This window comes from Talpa occidentalis, unplaced genomic scaffold (assembly GCF_014898055.3).
Source record: "Talpa occidentalis isolate TD23 unplaced genomic scaffold, MPIMG_talOcc4v2.1 talOcc4.16, whole genome shotgun sequence".
NCBI lineage: Eukaryota > Metazoa > Chordata > Mammalia > Eulipotyphla > Talpidae > Talpa > Talpa occidentalis.
Window position 1 is genome coordinate 9,212,780 of NW_023601653.1, and position 21,440 is coordinate 9,234,219.

Sequence of the window (21,440 nt, forward strand, 5' to 3'; positions counted from 1 at the left end):
GTTGCCTTTTTTCTAAACATGCATTTAAGACTATGAATCTTAGATCAGCTCTTGCAATGTCCCACAGTATTTTAGGTTATCATTCAGTTAAAATATTTTCTGATTTCTGTTGTGCGCTCTCACCTGACCCTCCCCAAGGCATCCCCTTACTATATTGCTAGTTTTCTCTTGAGCTTGGTCAGTATTTGCTGTAGCTGCTACTTCAGGTGCACAGCTGTTTACAAACGTTATGTCCTCTTCTGGGCACCAGTGACTACCATGCTGGGGGACAGGCACGCCAGCTTTAGTTACCACATTCTACGAGTGGCGCTGAGAATTCTTCTAAGTGCATGCAGGTCTTGGGACACTGGCCTCTCTACGGCCTACTGTGCAATGTTGGCCAAATCACCACCTTTCCCAGCCTGGACTTACCCAACTTTTATGAGGAAAAGTAATTATTTTATAAGCCCGTCTTGTCTGTGACAGATGACATATTTAAAGGAATTGTTTTTTTAAAAATCTTTATTTTTTCCAAGAAGCGCCACAACAGGCGCACTTTCAGGTAGCAAGCAGAAGGCTGCCACCACCACAGCTGTTGAGGAATGTCAGGCAGTAGGAAGTGAATTTTGTTCCAGTCGCTCCACGGCTGTAGCTACACATGAAACATCTCTCAGGTAGGATCTTTGTTAAGACTCCATTGGTGTGTCTGAGCTCCTGGTCCCAAAAGGGCCACTAATAGATGAATTTCTTGCGTTGCCGAGAACAAACCTCTCTCGTCTTCCAAATGCTTCGTTTACTAAAACACAGATAAACAGCTGAATTACCACATGAGAAAATTAAGGGCCTCTCTATTCTGGGGCACAATTTATGAAAGTAACACTTGTATGTGGACACATGAGTAACCAACTTAGAAGATTAAGTTAATGGACTGAATGAGGTTAAATATGTTTTAAATTGGTCAGTTTCTCTTTAAGCTTTAACTTTCTTTAGCTCATCCTCGTTTTATCTAATCTACAGGATGGCTCATCCTTTAGGACAGTGACTCTCTCTTCCCTTTTGTTCTTCTACTGACTTCACCTTTCTCTGTATCATGACCAGCATGTGGATTCTGGAACTTTTATACACACACCCCCCGAGTAACCCAGAGAGAAATCTCAGGATCTGTTTTTCTGCCAGGAAAGGGAAGTTTCAGGAATCAGGCAATGTGGTTACGTCCGCTGCGTTTACAGGATAAACCAGGCTACCTTCAAGGAGCAAACAGGCAGCCAGGCTCCTCTGAAGGGAGGGGAGTGGTCCCTCCAGAAAAGCTGGATTCTGTAGAAGATAACTGGAAAAGGCAATTTGTTCATATTGGCAACTCTCAACAGGAGCCATTCTGAGACGCTGCTCCTTTCTGCTGTCCCTAAGATGACTCACTTTTAAAACTCTAAGTGGGAAGGCAGATCTGTGAAGTTTCACACTGCACGTGGTCTTGTCCACTCCAGGGTGGAGCCTGGGTCTATCCAGCATGGCAGGCTAGCCTGTGTGAGCTCCTAGAGAACTCATGTGGGAAAAGCAGGAGATAAGAGTCTTACCTGAAGAGACTGTGCTTATATCCCAAACCCGAAGCCCTTCTCTCTGCCCGCCAAAGGCATAAATAAATGGCAAATCCGGGCAACATGAAGAACAGAAGAGAACTCCCTGGGGAGAAGAGCACGGACAGTGATTTAAGTATTTCCAGAGAGCACTAATGTCCACGTTCCTACTCCCGTCCACAAGAACCTAGGGCTTGAATGGTCACGTGCAGCCAGCTCATTAGTCTCTCTTGCAAGCCTCTGGCAAAGAGCATTCACAGTGAGGCTAGACAACCCCCCCCCCCCAGAGCCGGACGAGTCCAGCAGGACGTTCTGAGAGGACATGTGACGCTCTGCCACTCAGGGTGCTGATCTCCACTACCCTGTTAGCAGATTATGATTATTAGGAAATCCTCCTGAGTATTTTCATAAATATCTATTGTCCTTTTAAGGAAATAACAGGTTATTTTGAAGTCATTTTAAAAACTTCTGTTTTTAACAGGCTTTCTTATTAACAGGTAACACACAAGCATTATAAAAAATATAACCAAATATAAAAATCACTCAGCAAGTAATCACTGCTCATATTTTGAGGAAGGATCGTCTAGATGTAAATATAAGCATCACACAGACTATAAAAATTGCTGCTGTAAACATCTGTAATTTATGTAACTCAGTGCCTGGCATATGGTAGGTGTTCGAATAGTTTCTGAATGAATTCTGGTTATTTCTAATTTCTCTGCAGACAGAACTAGTTTGATGACAAACTGCAGTAGCTATCGTGTCAAAGTCTCAAGATTTCCTTGGAGGGTCCTGATTTTAGGGTAAAAATAAATGTGGTCACATTCTACTTCTCTAGAAAATCCTTTTAACATCCTTAAATAAGGTCATTTCACTTGTGTTCTGGAAAACCCTCTCCCCAACCTCCTAGCCAATCCACCGTTAATCTTATGAATTGAAAATGGAACCAGAGTAATTATTCTCCCAAACTGTTCTAAGTCCCAACAAACTGATATTCTTTAATGCAGATTCCTAGAGAAAGACAACCAGTACAGGTGAGAAAGAGAAGAAAAAGATGCGTCACCATTTTCATGTCTCTGGAGTGAACGAGACTGGGCCTGTCTCCTAGTATGTCCCAGATCTTCACATATTTGTCTGCCGACGCAGTCACAAGACAGCCCTTGATTTGACTGCTTAGATCAAGGCCTAAAGGAAGGTAAGATTAGACTGTCACTTTGAAAAACAGATTACTTCTTCATAAGTTAATAGAAATGAAACGCTATTCTTGCTCACCAGAGATTTCATCATTGTGCGCATTAAGTGTAAAAACTGGCTTATCAGAACGTGCATCCAAATTATATACAAAGCCATCATCTGTACTGGCCTGGAAAAAGTAAAAGGTAAGATCAGGTGACATGGGTAAGCAGTGCAAACTATAGTGAAAACCAGCTGCTACAGACCTGAATTACCTGAGGAGTTTATTAAAAATGAACACAGACATAAAAGTATTACTTGCAATAATGCTGAGCCTGCTTTCACATGGAGGCAGGTGGGTGTGAGGCTGGAGCTGTGCTTGTGTTTGGACTAGGGTGAGAGACATGGAAGCAGCAAGGTAGCTAGTGACAGCTACGAGACAGCATATGCGCTGGGAGCGCAGAACTGAGAGTGTGAGGACAGAGGTCTAGCCAGCTTGGCTACTTCAGGTACAGGCTGAGGAGCAGCTCACAGAAGGAAGAGGGAATAATGACAAATGTCAGGGCAACCAAGGAAATAGACCTTCTGAAGAAAGGCATGAGGAATGCTGTCAGTGTTCCGGCCGACAGAGTCACCCAGGGATGGACTGCAAGGGAGACTACAGAAAGCGTAACTGTCTTGGCAGCTGGGCCATGAACGGAGACAGACACAGAAGAGGGAGGTCTCACCCTTTAAGACTGGAGGGAGGAACGGAAGAAAAGTCATTAGCGACTTACAGGAAAACAGTACCATGCATACTCTTACCAAAAAATGACAAGGTGAAAAGTGATTCCAAGTCACCCTCTCAATCTGCCCACTGAACCGCCACATCCGATGGCTTTCTTCCGGGCTCCGGCAGTCATACAGAGCCACTGACCTGGGCGCAGACAATGTTAGGGCTGTAAGTTTACTCTTACTTTAAGTTTATAAAGAAATGGCAGTAAAACCACGCTGAGAAGTCGGGAGCTAATCGCTGAAAGCCTGTTTAAAGACGCTACAATACAGGAGAAAGAATAGTTGATTTTCACTTCTGGATGAAGCAAGAAGCCTGTGCCTGTTACTTGATGGCACTGGGGGCTGTGACGGCACAGGATCCGCGACCGTCTCCAGGCCGACACCGCCACTTGCAAGAGGAACCCTCTACTTCCAAGAGAACAATGTGATTTCCAAGTCCCTCTTCCCTGGTGGTGCTCAGAACCAGGTAAACTCACTCACGGTCGAAAAGCAGGTGACTGAGTGGGGAACCAATGTACAAACTTTGGTAATTCTGCATTAATCCCAACTAAAAAATGTAAACAAATCACTTCAAAGGGATAAGGAATCAAGACTACAAGTTGGCTTGTTTCTACCAGCTTGTGCGCGCTCAGCTTCCCACCCGGCCTGTAAGAGGGAGCACACGTGACAGGAAACCCCTCACCTGAGTGGCCCCAATCCTTCACCTCTCCCTACAGCCACTCTCTGCGCCAGCGGCATGGGAGTCTTACCATAAAATCAGAGGTTACTGTTTCGGCCAACAGAGCAACCCAAAAGTATACTAGCTCTGAGCCCGGGTCTCGAGAGGCTCTGGTATCTCTGCTTGTTTCTGATCTTGCCAAGGAAATATTTGCGAGTGAGTCAGCTAATCCCAGAAGGATATGAAACAGGAAGAGAAGAGCCAAGTGCCCGCGGCCCCTAACACGCACGCCAAAGCCAGCAGAGCTGTCAGCTGAACCTGCGTCAGAGTCGCTCAGCCTTGCCTGCGTAAGAAATGCTTCTAGTTTGAAGTTACTGAATTTTGGGATGGCGTGTTCACAGCATGGCTAACTCTGAGGCCCCCTCGTCAAAGTAGCTGTGGCTTAGGAAATACATCATGAGGATTCCCTTACAGAAGGAAATGACCCGAGAGGAAAAGGACCAATGAGTATTACTAAACATTTTGACACAGGCTCGTCCGTAGTATGTGCTAGCTGAGCAGAATGAGACTTTCTGAACTGGCTCAAGGATAGGAACAGTAGCAATCATTCTTGAAATGCTTTCTTACTTATCGTATGATCCAGAAATCAGAGTCTGTGCTTCAAATGGATGAAACTGCAGAGTCTGGACCTAAAAGGAGGAAAACAAATGAGCAGATTTGTGCTGCTTTGGTTTTGATGAAACTATCTAATACTTGAGAATCAGCGTGGTAGTGCTTCCACAAATACTTCCCTTTGAAATTTAGTACTGTGTAACAACACACACATGTACTACATGCTCAGAACAATAAAACATCTCCAAATAAAGGCTGATACTTTTTCTTGTTCATTTCCCTCCAGCTTTTAAAAATTTATCTACTGAGGTAACAATATTGGTTTATAACACTATGCTTTAGGAGTACAAGTTCACACCTCTTCAAGTGTATGTTACCACACCACACCCACCACCAAAATAACCTAACGGTAACCTCCACCACAGTCCTCTGAACCCCTCCACCCTTTGCTTCCACCCTGCCCTCAGTTTTGAGTAGAATCCAAGGGTTTGTTTTTGTCTGTTTCCAATAAAGGCTGACACTTTAAAGACATAATGCATCATCCGCTTTGTCTAATTTGTGTTCACCATCTTCACAAGCCCCTCAAATGTTAACATATATTCACAAGAGAAAGGAGAGTGGCCAGATCTCTCCGGGCAACTCCACGTGCTCTGGAGCCCAGTGTGCGGAAGCACCCCATCTGGTGACTGACGTGACATCCTCTTGTCCCTCTTTAGGGCCCTCTATAAACATGTCACTAAGCTAAGATAGGTAATTGTAACTATCACACAGGGCTCTGTGACACTTTTTAAAAATACTTTTTATGTGTTAAATCGTACCTTGTCTGAATGAACAGCAAGGCTAGCTGCAGGTTTCCCCAAGGCCATATCCCACAGAACTACAGTGTTGTCAGCCGATGCACTTGCTAGCACGTTTCTGAGAAAGGGAGGAAACAAATCAGGTAATCTCTTAAAAATCAAGAGCATTTAACATAAGAGATTTCCATTTATAGCATAAGAAAGAATATTTAGGAATATAACAGAAGAGAGACATATATTGAAGACTACAAGAAATTGTCAAAAGATATTAAAGAGTATGTATGGAAAGCTATCCCATGTTCACTGACGGGAAGACTCACTGTTGAGATGAAAGTCCTGCCTTCTAGAGACACTGGTCTCTGCTCACATCACTTAAAGTTTCCGTGCTGTAGATTTAGCTATAGCTTTAACCACTTCTTTTTAAAACTCTAGGGGATGTGTTTCCTGACAACAAGTAAGTTGATCTATAAAGGTTACGTGGAAATGCAAGAGACTCAAAATAGCCAAATAATCTTGAAAACAGCAAAGCTGGAGAGTTCACAGTTCCTGATTTCAAAACTGACTGAAAAGTTACAATTACCACAACGGTGTGGTACCGGCATTAGGGACAGACATACCCGATTATTAACAGACTTGAATGAAAAGTGCAGCAATAAATCCTTAAGTTTATAGCCATTAGTTTTTGAGAAGGGTGCCAAAATTATTCATGGTTCAATATGAAACAGAACAGTATTTTTCATCAACAGGTTAGGGAGAGTTAGATATCCTCATGTAAGAGAATGCAGTCAGACCTCCACAGCACACTGCACACGGAAGTAATTTACAACAGATCACAGACTACACGTAACAGCTAAAACTACAAAGCTCTAGGAAGACAACATAGGCACGAATCTTTGTATTTGGGTTAGGCAACAGTTTCTCGGATGTGACACCAAATGCATAAACTACAAAAATTAGGCATATCAACATGAAAAACTTTTGCCTTCAAATGACACTATCAAGGAAAGGAAGGACAAGCCACAGAATGGGAGAAAATATTTCCAAATTCTGTATGTAGCACGGGACTTAGATCTAGACTACCTAAAGACCCCTTGACTAAATAATGGAAAGACAACCCAATTAGAAGATGAACAAAGGCTCTGAATAGACACGCCTCCAAAGAAGTCACACAAATGACCACTGAGGTTTATAAATAACATCCACAACAAAATCTTCTAGACACTACACTCCCCACAAAGAATACTGCCAAACAGGCGCTTGAATTAGCAAAGAACACTGAATTTTGCTAAGAGAGTATTTTACTAGTGGTTAGGAATGACACTGATACTGGTACCACAGTTACTAGTAACCACGACCCCAACCTCTATGAACCAGACTTGGGAGTTATTTTAAAGCATTCTATACCCTGTCTGTGAAGGAAGGGGAAGGAGAATCAAGGTCTAAACTAAAAAGGAGAAGGAAAGAGTGAGGGGTCAAAGGTGTGCAGGCGCTGGAGTCAGAGATGGGATGGCGGGGGCAGGGCAGGAGCACTAGCCACAGCGAACTGTGGCTGAGGGTTGGGGTTGATCCACCAGGTGGAATGCTGTTAAGAATGAGCCTGCAGGGCCTCCCTGGTTGCGCAAGGGGTTAAGCACAACAGTATGAAGCTGTCCGCAGCCTCTGCACGAGTTCCATCCCCGGCCAGGGAGCTACCCACATGGCGGAGCAGACCTCTTCTATCTCAACCACTCTCCCCTCAGCAGTGTATTTCAGTCAATCCACCTGTTCTGTTCCCTGCTCTATCTCTGGTAAATCCTCTCACCCCCACCCCCAGCACCTCTGGCCTATACCCCAGTTCTTATATGCATAAATAAATAAATCTTAAAAAAAAAAACAAGCCTGCAGCTATGTGAAAGAACAATTGCTATATAAGAACTCAGCAATCAATTATTGTGATAGATCAGATCCATAAATAAGAGAGAGTGGGCTCCTACACGATAGTATACTCATTACTAAATCTCTTATTCATCTCTCCCTTAGCACCAGGGCCAATTAAAAAATAAAACAAAAAACAAATAATTGCCTGTAGCCTGGCAGCATCGGATTCATCTGGAGCAGCTTAAAAACAAACCAAAAAAACCCCCCAAAATATTCTTGGGCCCCTCATCCAGATCTATAACTCTACCAGGAAATCAGAACCCAAGAACTTCTACCCGAAAGATTCTGGTTTGCAGCTAAGTTTGGGAACTACATCTTAGGGTTTTTTCTCCAAATGACTAACTGACCAGGACTGAGCACCTTTGGTCAGCTAGCATTCTGAATCCTCCTTAGGCTGCTCAGTTACAAAGTATCCAGTGTAACAGAAATGTTACCAAGTGTACCCTGGGTAAACCAGTTTGTTCTCACCCCCAAATAAGTTGTTCTCAACCTAATGCTCACCTTCCCTTGCCTAAGTAGTCCCTCAAATCAGCTATGCTACTAGAAAAATGGGGTTTTGAAGAACTGTTGTTTAAGGACAAGTGTAAAGAATGCGTAGGTGACACGTGCAAAAGAATGAGGCCGAACCCTTACCTTACACCGTTAACAAATACTAACTCAAATGCATAAGATGCTTGGGGGAAACACTTCATGACCATTTCTTGGACCTAACACTCAAAGTACAAAAAGAAAAGTAAAAATGAACTGGACCACATCAAAATTTAAAAGCGTGCATCAACTATCAATAAATAGTGAGGTAACCAGCTGTATGGGGTCGCTGACAAGGGACATTACAATAGCCAGAATGAAGAAGTCCTACACCTCAACAAAATACCCAACAACACATTCAAACAACACCATTCAAAAATGGGCACTGGATCTGAATATATTTCTCTAAATGCTGGAAGGGAAAATAAGACATGGACACAAAGACCTGTAATGTGCGAGAGCCAGGGACACACAGGTATAGAGTAAAATCGATGTTTACAGTCTAACAGTGACTGAAATCTTTTTTTTTTTTACCTTATCAACTTATTCCAGGAAAGGTCGAGAACAGCATCGCTATGCCCTTCTGCTGAAGAACTCTGTAATAATTATTCAATTACTTTTTGTAGTAAAAGCCCCCTCATTTCAGAAAATAGGTTTATTAGAAAGATTCTTTGAATCTTAGATTACTCTTTTCATGTTAAATTTGAAGAGAAAGAAAGAACACCCCGTCTAGATCCACTATAAAAATTCTTTACAGGGAAGAAACTGTAGTAGATCTTAATCTAAGTGCTACATGTCTATAAATTATCAATACCTCCCCCCAATCCTAACAATTTTAAAAGCTACAGGAATACATGGATGTTTAGAATTCAATATACTAAAGGTTAAATAAAATTTTAAACTAGCACATTAATATGAATAGCTACTAAATACAAAGACCTGAGAGTAATTTGTTTTGTGTAAGAACAAATAATGTGCTCAAAGGTTTTATGCAACCAGAAATTAATTTTTCCTTGGATGGGCTTTTTGGCACTACAAACTACAGTAACTTCATGACTGACTGCCCCGTTCCACCAAAGCGGCTGACTAAAACTACGTTCTCATACTCCTCCCCCAAAATAAAACTTAGGTTTGTCATTAGAATTTAAATATCATTAACTTGTTTACCTTCTTTCCTTTCTTTTTCTTCTTTTTTGATAGCTTGCTTCCAAGTGTGAAGACTGGCTCTAAAGAATCCACTATGTCAAGGTCCCACACTTCAATAACGGGGGTCATGTTCCCCACAGCAATGTAATTTCCTATAGGGAATTTATAATAAAGAAAATGACTGCTAATGAACTATATTACATGGTAGATTAATGGCTTAGAGCAGCTTCTCTCAAATTCATGCACGTTGAGTGTCAAGATGGAGATTCTTTGTCCAGAGGTCTTGGGTGGGGCCCCAACTCCCGATTTCCAGTCAGCTCCCAGGTGCTGCTGGTTCTCAGCCCACAGTTTGAGGAGCCCAGACTCAGTCTCTTGGCCCCAGGTTCCTCACATTCAGGTACTGAGAACAAAAGTCCCTTCCACCTTCACTTGCCGTGAGGGTGAGGATCTGATCAAATCATAAATGTGAACAAGCCAAGCAAACAAAATGGCAGGGCTGGGTATTATCAGTATTTTTCCTTATTAAGAAGCAGGGCAGGGCCTCCCTGGTGGCACAGGCGGTTGAGCGCAGCTGTGAAGCAGTCCTCAGCCTCTGCAGTGGGGGTTCAATTCCCAGCCGGCCAGGGAGATTCCCACATGGCGCAGCAGACCTCTCTCTCCCGCTGCTCCCCTCAGCAGTGTATTTCAGTCAGTCTGCCTGTTCTGTTCCCCGCTCTGTCTCTGGTGAATCCTGTCGCCCTCCCGCACATCTGCCCTGGACCCCAGTTCTTGTATACATAAATAAATCTTTAAAAAAAAAAAAAGGGCAGGGCAGGCTGACTAGTAGCATGTAGCTGTGGCTAAAAGGACTAACAATGGAATCTCATTCTCCCTTCATTTTTGTTGTTTTCCAAAAAGGGTCATGACTCTAAACAAACATGTTATGCCATTTCATACTGGGTTTTTATGAGACCTCCCTTCACAGTTCTGTAACCCCAAATGCTTTCCAGCCCTGTCCTGCCTACAGTGGAGCAGCTGCCTGTTTAAGCTCTAAAGTCTGGGGACATCCAGGTCAAAACCAATTAAGTAATTGTGTTTTTAAGACTATGTAACTGCCCCAAACATTAAAATTTTGAGAACATTCACACATAACTTATGTGGTTAGGAAAAACACACAAAACTAGGAATTGTGGAGCAAACTTAAGTTTTCTAATTACCAGTAGAATCATCTGGGCTAGGATCAAAATTCAGCCATTCCACAGTCAGAGGGTATGCAGACAACAGTATGTCATGGTGTACATAAAAGGAATCTTCTTCTTGATTATAAACTGAAAAGATTGAGAAGAGGGTCACTGCAGCAGACTAATCATATCCCGATCAAAAAACCAGACTATTAAACCTATAGTAGCTACATGTTTAAAGTGAGACAAATCTGATGACATTAAAGAGATTCCAAAGTTGTTACTGCCAGACAACAGTTCGGCATGCTTCGTGTGGTGCTACCGCCTGGCGCGCTCAGGGAGAGGAGGCCGGAGAATGGACGTCTGTCTGCATGCAACCAGCAAACAGGGTCCGACCTCCTGGCTCACCACTCATTACAGAAAACCAGTGCTCACAAGGTCTCCCCTAGGAGCACTTCAAGCTAAACATCTGTCTGGTTGCAAAAGTCAAGAACAAAAGAACAGCACTAGAGAGAACAGCTCATATTCAGGAGTCTAAATGCTTGTCAAAAATCACATCTGTAATAGCTGAAAAATTAGCTCTTTATCATGCAGTTATGTTAAGGAGCATAACTATTGTTAAAATCAATGACTAAGAAGTCTTTTAAAAACTATACAGTGAAAAACTGGCAAAACAGAGCCCAGCATGTTATGTATAGGAAAGAAGCAAAGATAAGCTAAAGATTAAAAAAAAAAAAAAAATTCCTGAGACATGTTTCTGGGACAGACCCTGAGATGAGCAGCTTCCTTGTAATGTGCTATCATTGCATTTTACGATGAGAATGCATGTTCAAAATGACTAGCTTGTGGTTTTGCAAGAACCTCAAATATCGTAGATTTACTCAACTTACATTTAAAATGATGCTTTTAATTATATCAGATCAACATTCAGATTAGCTTTAGAATGCAATTCTCAAATTCTTGAGAAGAGATAAGCTGGATAATTTGGAGAGTCACAAATCCAAATGTAATGTAGCTTTAGTAGGCCTAAAGCCTACTTTACCTTTACCTTCTCAACTCCCTTAATACCCTATCTCTAAATTCTAACACCCCTAACTTCTAAGGAATGATTACATTAAGTGCTCACACGAGAATGCATAAACATCGATGATGATACATTACATCACGGGTTCAATTATTTGACATTATAATGTCTTTTGAATTTACACCATTTTTTTCTGAAGTATCAGCTCTTTAAAGTACTTTGGATTTTACAGATAGATGACACTGGGCTGGCATGTGATAAAAATGACCTAATCTATAGGCTTCCTGCAGACAACCTTAAAGACTGTGAAGAGTTACAGGAACCCAAACTAACAAATGGGAAGGAATGACAAAGCAACCTAGAAGATGCCAATAAACATTAAACCTACAGGTCTTAATTTTTTTCAACTGTGCAACTGTGTTTCATCTAAAAGGCAGTTAACATAAATGTGTTAACATTTCAAAATTTTAAGGCAGATAAATACAAGATTGAGCGTGGGTGGACTGGGTGTGGCTATACTTGTCTGAGGATGTGTGCACAAGAGCAAGGGACAAGAAAAACAAAAGGAAAACTCCGCAGGCAGAATTTTCCAGACATCTTGAAGATCTATTTGAATGGAAAGTCATTCAATTAATGTTGAATATCAACATTAAAATATATCTGATTAAAAAACTCAGATCAATTCCTACTTCAGAGTCAAAACATTAACTTCTGGCTGCAAACAATTCCCTGGATGGGAAAAAGGACGAAGAGACTGCTTCCAGGGAGAGACGTGGGCACTCGGGATTGAATTTTTCTGAATAAAATAGAATATCTTGCAAAAGGGGAAATGATTTAGATGCCTCTGAATAAAACAGGGTAAAAAACCTGTCAACTAAGTATAATCTTCACCATTAAAAGAAGTCAGACTGAGTAAAAAGCAACAGTGGGCAGGAAATGAGATTATAATTTTTTTCTTGCATTTTTATGTACCATTACTTCTAGGTTTTTTCCCAGTGGGCCAAAAATGAAAAACTGGTAAAATTATTTAAATAAAAGGTTACCAAATCCCTATTAGAAGTTTCCAGTGAATCTACTGCCATAAATCGGGTAGCAAAGTGACATTTCACACTACACAGGCACAATAACTAGGACAGATGTAGGCTGTGCAGGATTGAACCATGTAACCAACTTAAAGGATGCATAGCAGGACTGCCTACCTATAAGGTCATAATAGTAATTATGATGGTAACTATTTTAATAGCACTTAAATAGAAAGCTTTTTAGTAAGGGCTAAATTTCATTTACCATGCACCTCTAAATTGCAGTGGTCCTGTTCAGCTCGGCCACAAACTATGAGATTGTCAGTGGGCTTAATCAAGAAATCGTCCCGTTCATATTGTTCCTAAGAGGAGAGGGAAAAAGTTATTGACTAGCAGCAGCTATGTGGTAAGATTTTTCAAACACTTAAGGAGCATAATTAGAAAAGCCATGTAAATATTTACTGTATCTTTCAGAGTGACGTAAGGATCTTGATCATTACTTCCATAGACTGTGAGACCCAAGAGGGATTCACCAAGCGTTTCAGTATCTGCAAGAATTCAAACATTGAAATGAATAAGCAAGCACTGTTTCCTAAGGTACCCCTTTTCTTACAATTTAGGTCTAACCATCTACTTCATAACTCTCAGTCACCCATAGTTGAAAAAGGAAAAAATGAGAAAGTTAAAGCCGTATTTGACTTTGGATTGTCTCTCTCATAGTCTTGAGCAACAATCTTCCAATAAGAAGAATTAAATCAAATTGAGAAATTCCCTTTCCGAATTTTGCTCAGACTCTCTAGTGTGCTGCTCATCACCTCTACTCAAAAGTGCTACCGAGAGATGCGCTTGAGGGCCTGGAAATAAAATTACCCCAAACACTGGTATCAACACAGAATAAATAAGGGTTTTCTGGCCCAAAGCTTTTGATAAAATGACGGGTTTCACAAAGTTAAATGGCTTTTTAATTGCAAGATTTCTCAGAACTACGGATATGCTAACTTGCCTTAAGAATCTGAAAAGGGGCGTATTCAATGTTTTTTCACTAAATTTACTCGAGAATGGAGCTTTTTACAGCACATATGCAGTGAAGAGAGAGCACACACTGAGTAACAAAACTCAGGAAAAGGAAGATACTCTTACTAAATGTTAAGGGAAGCTACTTTAAGGAGGTGGGACTAATGGGTTTCAAACATTTCACAGGCAACAGAGATGGGAATTTCCAGTGGATGAGAAAGACCAAGACAGTGACCTGCAGGGTGTGGAGAATACCCAGGAGCCGCCTCTGAGTGCCATCTCTCCAGGGCGGGCACTTCTCTGTATCCCCTGGCACTGTCCTAGTAGCCATGATTAGGGCCCACAATCCAGAATCCAATGGAAAAAACTATTCTCTACATCTAATAAAGTACACTGCAAGGAATGAAGGCTTTAGGGTCAGAGAGCATTCAAGTTTCAACTCCATTATTCACCAGCTACGTGACACTGGCAAAGTTACTTCATCTTTTTAAGCCTGTTTAGAAAGTCTTCCGTAAAATGAAGGTAGTAAGTCCTCTCTCATCATTGCAGATAAAGAAAAGCGAGTTACAGATTATTATACCTGCAATAAAATAATACATCCTTTTAGAGCTTCTATTAGTGGGTGAGAGCTTACTTCCTAAACTAGCACAGGAAGCATGCTGTCTGCCCAAGCCTTCCTTCAGCCAGATCATCTGACTGATGTCAAGGACAATAAAGTCTTGGAGTAAAGCTTTGGAAAATTAGAAGATCTAATGCATTGCGTCCGCGATGAAAAAGCAGAAGTGAATGAATTCTGACCTGGATCACCTTCCTCGTCATATTTATCTAAGTCATACTCTGCCAGCTCATCATCATCTAGGGTCCTGTCGTCCTCTGGGTCTCCATCCTCCAGGGGCTCCCTGGGTCGCGCCTGGGTCCGCGCACTCTGCATTCCATCTTCGGAAGGATCCCCTGTCTCTTCTTCATCACTGCCACCTTCTTCTCTATGCCGACGAGCAAAGAAAAACACCCAATTGGCACCATTCAATGATAAGACCACCGTGTCATCATCACTTAAGATTTATACTTTGTCTGGACTTTACTTCAAATTGACACTCCTAAACTTACTGTAATTTTTCCTTTGCTTCGGTAATGAGACGTTTTACTTCTTCTTTACTAAGTTCTACCTACAAGAGAGCAACATTTCATTACAATATATCACGAGATCATTAGACGTCTTTAAAGAGGTTTGCAAACTAATGTAAAATAAAACTTCAAGAATCATTAAGAATCACACCTCAACCCAGACTCTCTAAATTTAATATAAATTGAGTTTTCACAGGTCCTGACCATTAGGATTGTTTCCCACTTGAAACTATTAAAAAATCATGTTCATCTTCTTTACTCTCTCCAGCTTTTCACTTGATCTTAGTCAAAAGGCCGAGAAGTGATAACCTCTCCAGTCTTTTCAAACAAAAATTTGTGTAAACTGGCTTCTATGCTAGCTGATCTCATTTTCTTCCACGAAACATTTCTTTAACGAAAGGAAGAAGTAGTTGGCATGATTTTATTGAAATGCTGTAGTACAATGTTGGAGAATCTTAATATCCTATCTACTAAATCAATATAAGCACTACAAATGATCTATTCCAGAATCTAGCTGGCATCCCAGTCTAACAGAGGAAAGTTATGCAAATATCGACGAGTTGAGTAATATAAGTTGGCGGCTGAGCCACTTTGGTCTGATCGTATTTTTCTGGGTTTCCTTTTTGATCAGATGAGTTATCCCCATTCAACAGAGTTACACAGGTCCAACAGACTTGGTGGTTTCAATGAAATGTTTCTACAACCAAGCAGCAAGGAACATGATGTTCTGGGATTAAGCTGCTCTCAAGGCTGTCTCCTTCACCTCAGTTGTATGATACCATCAAACAGCTAAAGCTTGTATTTCTACTGCATGGAGCTAAGTCTAGTCTAAACAGTTTGTAAATATGTTCAGAAGTGCTATTCGGAGAATGATGAAGATTTTTGTCTTTTTTTAAACATAAAGATCATTATTTCAAAAGTAGCTCTACATTCTCAGACATTAAGTCCCTTACCTTAAATGATTACCTTCATTTAACTCAACTGATTTTAATCGTGTCAACATGTCCACACTTGTTAATCAGGCAGTTAACACAGGCATAGTTATTCATTTGCCTATCTCTAGCATAGTGATCCCAACATATGTATCACAGATTTACCAACAGTAAAAACTGCACAGCATTTCAACAGGCACTCTACACCTCCCCAACAGTGAGGAGCTTACTCATGTTGCACTTCCTTTCTGAAGGCTTAGCTCTCTCTCTTCTCCCATGCTCCCTGTGGGTAGTCCTAGGCAAATCTCCCCAGCCTAGGTCCTCTGCTCTTTGTCCTGTGACTACTGCTAAGTACACATCAGGCAACATTATTCATTCTTTGTCCAGATTAAAACTCCCATCTCGGGACCTCCCTGATGGCGCAAGGGTTAAAGACAGCGATATCAAGCTGCAGCTAACCACTGCAGTGAGTTCGATTCCCGATTCCCTGCCAGCCAGCGAGGTGACCCACATGGCGAAGCAGACCTCTCCTGTCTCGCCCACTGCTCCCTTCCGCAGTTTATTTCAGTCAGTCTGCCTGTTCTGTTCCCCACTCTGTCTGGTGAATCCTCTCACCCTCCACATCTCTGGCCTGTATTCCAGTTCTTGTATGTATAAGTAAATAAATCTTTTTAAAAAATCCTAAAAACTCCCATCTCTAAACTGGTAACTCCAAACTTCTCCCTCTGTGTCTGTATGAAGGGTTAGACCTTGATAGGGAGATAGGGACTGGGACCCTGGGAGACATGAGACCTAACTGGAGGGAAAATTCAGTAACAAAAGAAAAACACTGTGTTGAAAAGTTGCCAGTTTACCTATACCACGACCTAAGTCCCAAACGATCAATCAAGAAACTGCACCACCAGCAGCAGCAGAAACTGCTGCTCCCCTAAACCCCAAAACATGAGCACCTCTGTAAAACACCCGACACTGCATTCATCCAGCAGTGACCCTTTCTGGGAAGCCTCCCATGGGGGAGCTGTTCTGCCTCTCTGTCTTTGCATAGACCCCCTAGGGATGCTCCCCGCTGGTGGGAGCTGGCCTTTTTCTTGCTGTTGTGTGCAAGCCAGACACCATGTTTCATTCTCCATACACCTGATGGTTCCCAGCTTGACACATCACATCATGTCACACCTACACTCCAGTTCCATTTTTTCAATAGTCTTTAAGACTGGGACATTCTGTTCAAAACTGAAGTCACTTTCTGTTTCAAAATTGGCATTCCATCACCTAGTCTATGCTCCATTACCTTTTAAAACACACTTATGGCTACTAAACTGTACACTCTTGTAGATGGAGACCAATCTGTTTGTGTGCTTGAGTGCATCGCTTAGCACTGATTCCCATGACTGAAGCAGTCACCCAGTGCTGAAAAAGTCTCTAACAACAAGGATATCCTCTTGAGGGATGCCAATCAGTTGTTGGACATCGCCAGAAAGTAAAGGTTCTTAAGTTTAATTTAAAGACTTATTTTCTAGTTTCCTTATTGGTCTCAGTTTTGCTTTCTAGAATTTTAGAATATAGTCAACCACTTCCCATAAACTCTTCAAGCAATAGTTCTCAAACGTGTTTGCACATTAGAATCACCTGGAGTATCTTTAAAGTTTCAGGCTCCATTCCAGGGCAATTAAATCACAATACTTGGGAGTGGGGCACGGGCATCAAAATTTTTTGGAAGATCCCCAGCTGGCTCCAAAATGCAGAAACATTCAGAAACCACTGCCTTCCAACGGCCATATATTTAAAGTATTAGAAATATAATTCAAATATATTCTGGAATTTTACATTTCAAATAGTTGAAAGTCTTAACAACTTCTACCTCCTTCAGTAATTTTAATACAAGATAATTTTCTGTTCCTCTTCCATGAAACGCACTGAGTGCCTACTGTAAGCCAAACACCAGAAAAAAGAGTTAATGAAACAGGGGGGTGGGGGAGGAGAATTTGCATTATCGGGGCTATTCCAACCCCTCATTCCTGAGTTCCTTCAAGAGGAAGCTGAAAGGGAACTGCTAAGAAAAAGAAATCTTTCCCTGTTAGAGTCATAGACCTGGAAATGTAAAGTAAGTAAGATTGCTTCCTTAATAAGCAGATCTAAACAAGGTCTGGCAGCCTGCTGGGCTGATTGCTCTCCCAGGCCATCCTCCAAGATCTGTATCCTTCCCCTTTTCCTGTGTCAAGAATTTGTGTGCTAACTACCCAGCTTTATCAATGTAAAGTGGTTGTGTACAAAAGAAATTCTTTGTCTCTAGATCAGGGCTCAGACCTTATGGGACTACCCAGGTCTGGGACCTCATGCATGAGGAGGAATAAAGCTTTCCTGACCTCACCATTCCTGAAGCACCGCTTGTTCTTCCCCTGCCTGGGTAAAAGGCTAGAATTTATTTCTGTAACAAAGCCACTCACAATCCTATTGTTATAGGACAGGGAGAGGGGCAGCCCAAACCCAGCAAACCTGCCTATTCTAAATGGGTTCTGCCATCCGCCGCATCAACACAAAACATAGGAGACTTTAATGGGAAGGAACTTTAACAAAACTAGAAAACAATACAGGTAAGGCAAAGAGTCTAGTTTCTAAATGAAGCATCCAGAGTTACCTGTCCCCTCGTGGGTAAAACTCCATCCAAATGGGATCGGCCCAGAACAAGGCCCCAAGGCCTTCCACAAGTCTAAAGCATCTTCCAGTGGGGACCCACAGAAAAGGGCCAGAAACAACCAGACAAGCCCGGAAGGAAAAGAGCAAAATCAACATCAAGATAAAAGCTGCCATGGTCACCTCCCCACGGGTCTCACCCACATCTGTGTCACCCAGTCCACGACCAAAAGACAAGCGCAGTTTCTTCACGTGTCTCTAGGCTCCATGCGCCTCCTCCAGGTCTCCTGGCTCCATCCTGCTTCCTTCCTCAGTCTCTTCTTCTGCTTCTCTCCCTGCTCAGCTCCACCCTCCCTTGGGTGGGGCAGGGAACCTCCCCCTTTCCTGGGGACCATCCTGTTACACTATCACATCTCTCTCATCACCGGCACAACTGCATTCAAATACCCACCCCCCCCACGCCCCCCTCCTTCCCTTCTTCCCCAGCATTTCTTTCCACCGACATGTTATCATCCAAACGCAAGTTACCTCCACGCACAAGCTGCACACCGCCTGGCAGGGCCTTGCCCTCCTGGGACTCTGAGCAAAGCCTGGGGTGCAGCGAGCACACTCACCTCTCACCCCACCCCCCTCAGAGGCGACTGCCGAGACCTCCTCATCCAGCTCCAGCCTCACGCCTTGTCGTCCCCACAGCAGCTTCCCACACGTTTTCAACCCGTTCGCTCCTCCAACGCGGCGCGGGAGGCGGGTTCTCCCGCACGTGCTCCCTCCCCCTCGGGCTGCAGCAGCTCCGGGAGGGGAGCAGCCGCGGGTCGTCGCAGGCTTGGGGGGGCTGCGCGCCCCAAGCAACACCCCGCCCCCCGCAGGCCGCGAGGACCCGCGAGGACGCGTCTGGGGTGGGGCTGGGCCTCGGGAAAGGGGCCGTTTGGAGGCGCAGCCCCCGGCTCCCCCGCCCGGGAAGCCCCGGCGCTCCGAGCCCCACGACGCGCAGCCGCGGCCCGCCGGGGTCCCCGCGCCCGGCCCCCCCAGGACGCGGCACGCGCGCCCCCCGGCCTCACCTTGTCCGGCGTCTCTTTGGCCACGCCGCAGCGGACCCAGGCGACGCACGTCACTTGGCGGCTGCGGTTCATGGTCCACGGCGCGAGGACGCCTCAGACCCGGACTCGGCCCCGCGGCGCTGCAGCCCCGACGCCCCGAAGCGCGCACGCTCCGGGCGGCCGACTGGGCAGCGCGCAGGCGCGGACCGGGCTCCGGCGCGCCTCTCCTGACGTCACTCAAAGGCGCCGAAAGGGGAAGGGGCGGGGAAAGGACGCGGAAGTGTCGAAGCGAGCGAGCCCTGTGGGGTCGTGTCGGCTGTGTAGGGGGACCCTCGGTCGGCTTTTGGGGGACAGCCCCGCCTGTGGACCTCGCAGAGGCAATAAATAAATTAAATTGGAACTGCAGGCGTCAGTGAGCCAAATTTCCACCAAATTTTTTTTTTTTTTTTGGCTCCAGTGACATAGATCTTCAAACTGACGCGGTAGACATCTGTGAATTGAAAAAGATAAAGATCTTAAAAAAGACTTTCCAAAATGAACTTGTCATTTTGGGGATACTTCCGCTTTTACATTTCATTGTGTTCTCGGGTGTTGCTTTCTCAGTGTAAAACCGTTAGCATCTAAAGATGGAGCTTCCATAGGATCCAGCAATTCCACTCCTAGGTGTTTACCCAAAGGACACAGAAACATCCATTCCAAAGAGCACCTGCACCCCTATGTTTATAGCAGCACTGTTTACAATAGCTAAGCTTTGGAAACAGCCCAAATGCCCAAAAATAGATGACTGGATCAAGAAGATGTGGTCCATATACACCATGGAATATTACTCAGCATTCAAAAAAGATAAACACATGCAATTTGCAGCAACATGGATGGAGCTGGAAGGGATCATGCTCAGCGAAATAAGCCAGAAAGAAAAAGAAAAATCCCGGATGGTCTCACTCATAGCAGGAATCTAGAAAACCTAAGTAAGGGACCAGGAAAAAGACTAATTGTAATAAAGTAAAAATCAAAATCAACAAGCAACTATAGACCAGAGACACACGGGGGGGGGGGTGGAGAGGGAAGGAGGGATTAGGGTTAAAATAAGGGGGATGGGAATTGTGTGGGGAATATAACCAAGATGAAAATGCATACATTGTGCAAAAGTGGAAAATGATGAAAAATATATAATAAAATAAATAAAACCTTTAGCATCTATTATATGCTAAGTAAACCGTAGTGATGGTAGCAGCAGCAAACACAAAGTGCTTGTTATTTGTGAGGCACTGTTTTAAGTGCCTGATGTCAAGTTGGTTGTTTCTTAATTCTGTGTGTGAGATCTCATTCCCATTTTTACACATGGAGAACTTAGTTATCGTTCCCCAAATCACACAGCTAGTAAATGATGACCCCAGGCAGTGTGACTTCAGATCCTGGGTATAATCTATGTCATGCTTCTTAGCTAAAGTCAGTCACCTATTAGGAAATATCAGCGAGCAAGGAGTTTAAAATAGAAATTCTTGATGTCCCAGAAAGATAATGGCCTTTCATATCTTTCCTCGATTGAATGACCCTGCCCAGGTTGTTTGCCCTCTCAGAGCTTCCAAATATCTCTCCTACTTTTGAGACAGGCAAGCAGAAGATTGGACAGTGACTACTATTGCAACAGGGTGCCCCACCCAAGGGAGGGTGGAGCTGAGCAGGAAGAGAAGAAGCTGCAAGAAGAGACTGAGGAAGGAAGCAGGATGGAGCCAGGAGACCTGGAGGAGGCGCATGGAGCCTAGAGACAAGTAAAGAAACTGCGCTTGTCTTTTGGTCGTGGACTGGGTGACACAGATGTGGGTGAGACCTGTGGGGAGGTGACAATGGCAGCTTTTATCTGGATGTTGATTTTGCTCTTTTCCTTCCGGGCTTGTCTGGTTGTTTGTGACCCTTTTCTGTGGGTCCCCACTGGAAGATGCTTTAGACTTGTAGCAGGCTTTGGGGCCTTGTTCTGGGCCGATCCCATATGGATGGACTTTTACCCACGAGGGGACGGGTAACTTTGGGTGCTTCATTTAGAAACTAGACTCTTTGCCTTACCTGTATTGTTTCCTAGTTTTATTAAAGATCCTTCTCATTACTCTCATGTGTTTTGTGTTGATGCGGCGGATGGCCGAACCCATTTAGAATAGGCAGGTTTGCGGGGTTTGGGCTGCCCCTCTCCCTGTCCTATAACACTATGAGGAAAGTGTGGTAGCAAGGATAAACCTGCAATACATTGTCTTCCTCAGTTGCATTGTCAAAGTGGTCCACTTGTGGGATTGATTTATGAACATTTTTGCAACAAATTTGTCCTCACATAAAATATTTTAC

General features: G+C 43.4%; 1 protein-coding gene across 1 annotated transcript; it reads right to left on the bottom strand.

Annotated features, from left to right (window-relative positions):
• Positions 1-474: 474 nt before the first annotated feature.
• On the bottom strand, positions 475-19,260 carry PWP1 (PWP1 homolog, endonuclein). The gene is made up of 15 exons (XM_037513683.2): positions 19,125-19,260; positions 14,486-14,544; positions 14,177-14,361; positions 12,827-12,912; positions 12,630-12,726; positions 10,355-10,465; positions 9,180-9,310; positions 8,547-8,608; positions 5,589-5,685; positions 4,786-4,847; positions 3,531-3,642; positions 2,826-2,916; positions 2,617-2,738; positions 1,554-1,659; positions 475-775 (listed from the first exon to the last, which is right to left on the bottom strand). The coding sequence occupies exons 1-15, from the start codon at positions 19,194-19,196 to the stop codon at positions 666-668; spliced, it is 1,503 nt and encodes a 500-aa protein (XP_037369580.1). The 5' UTR covers positions 19,197-19,260; the 3' UTR covers positions 475-665.
• Positions 19,261-21,440: the final 2,180 nt, after the last annotated feature.

Coding starts and splice junctions, on each gene's coding strand:
- PWP1 (XM_037513683.2), bottom strand. CDS start 19,196: ATGAACCGCAGCCGCCAAGTGACGTGCGTCGCCTGGGTCCGCTGCGGC. Junction 9,311..10,354: donor TAGCCCAGATGATTCTACTG/GTAATTAGAAAA, acceptor AATTCCCTATAG/GAAATTACATTGCTGTGGGG. Junction 2,917..3,530: donor TTTCACCTTGTCATTTTTTG/GTAAGAGTATGC, acceptor TACTTTTTCCAG/GCCAGTACAGATGATGGCTT.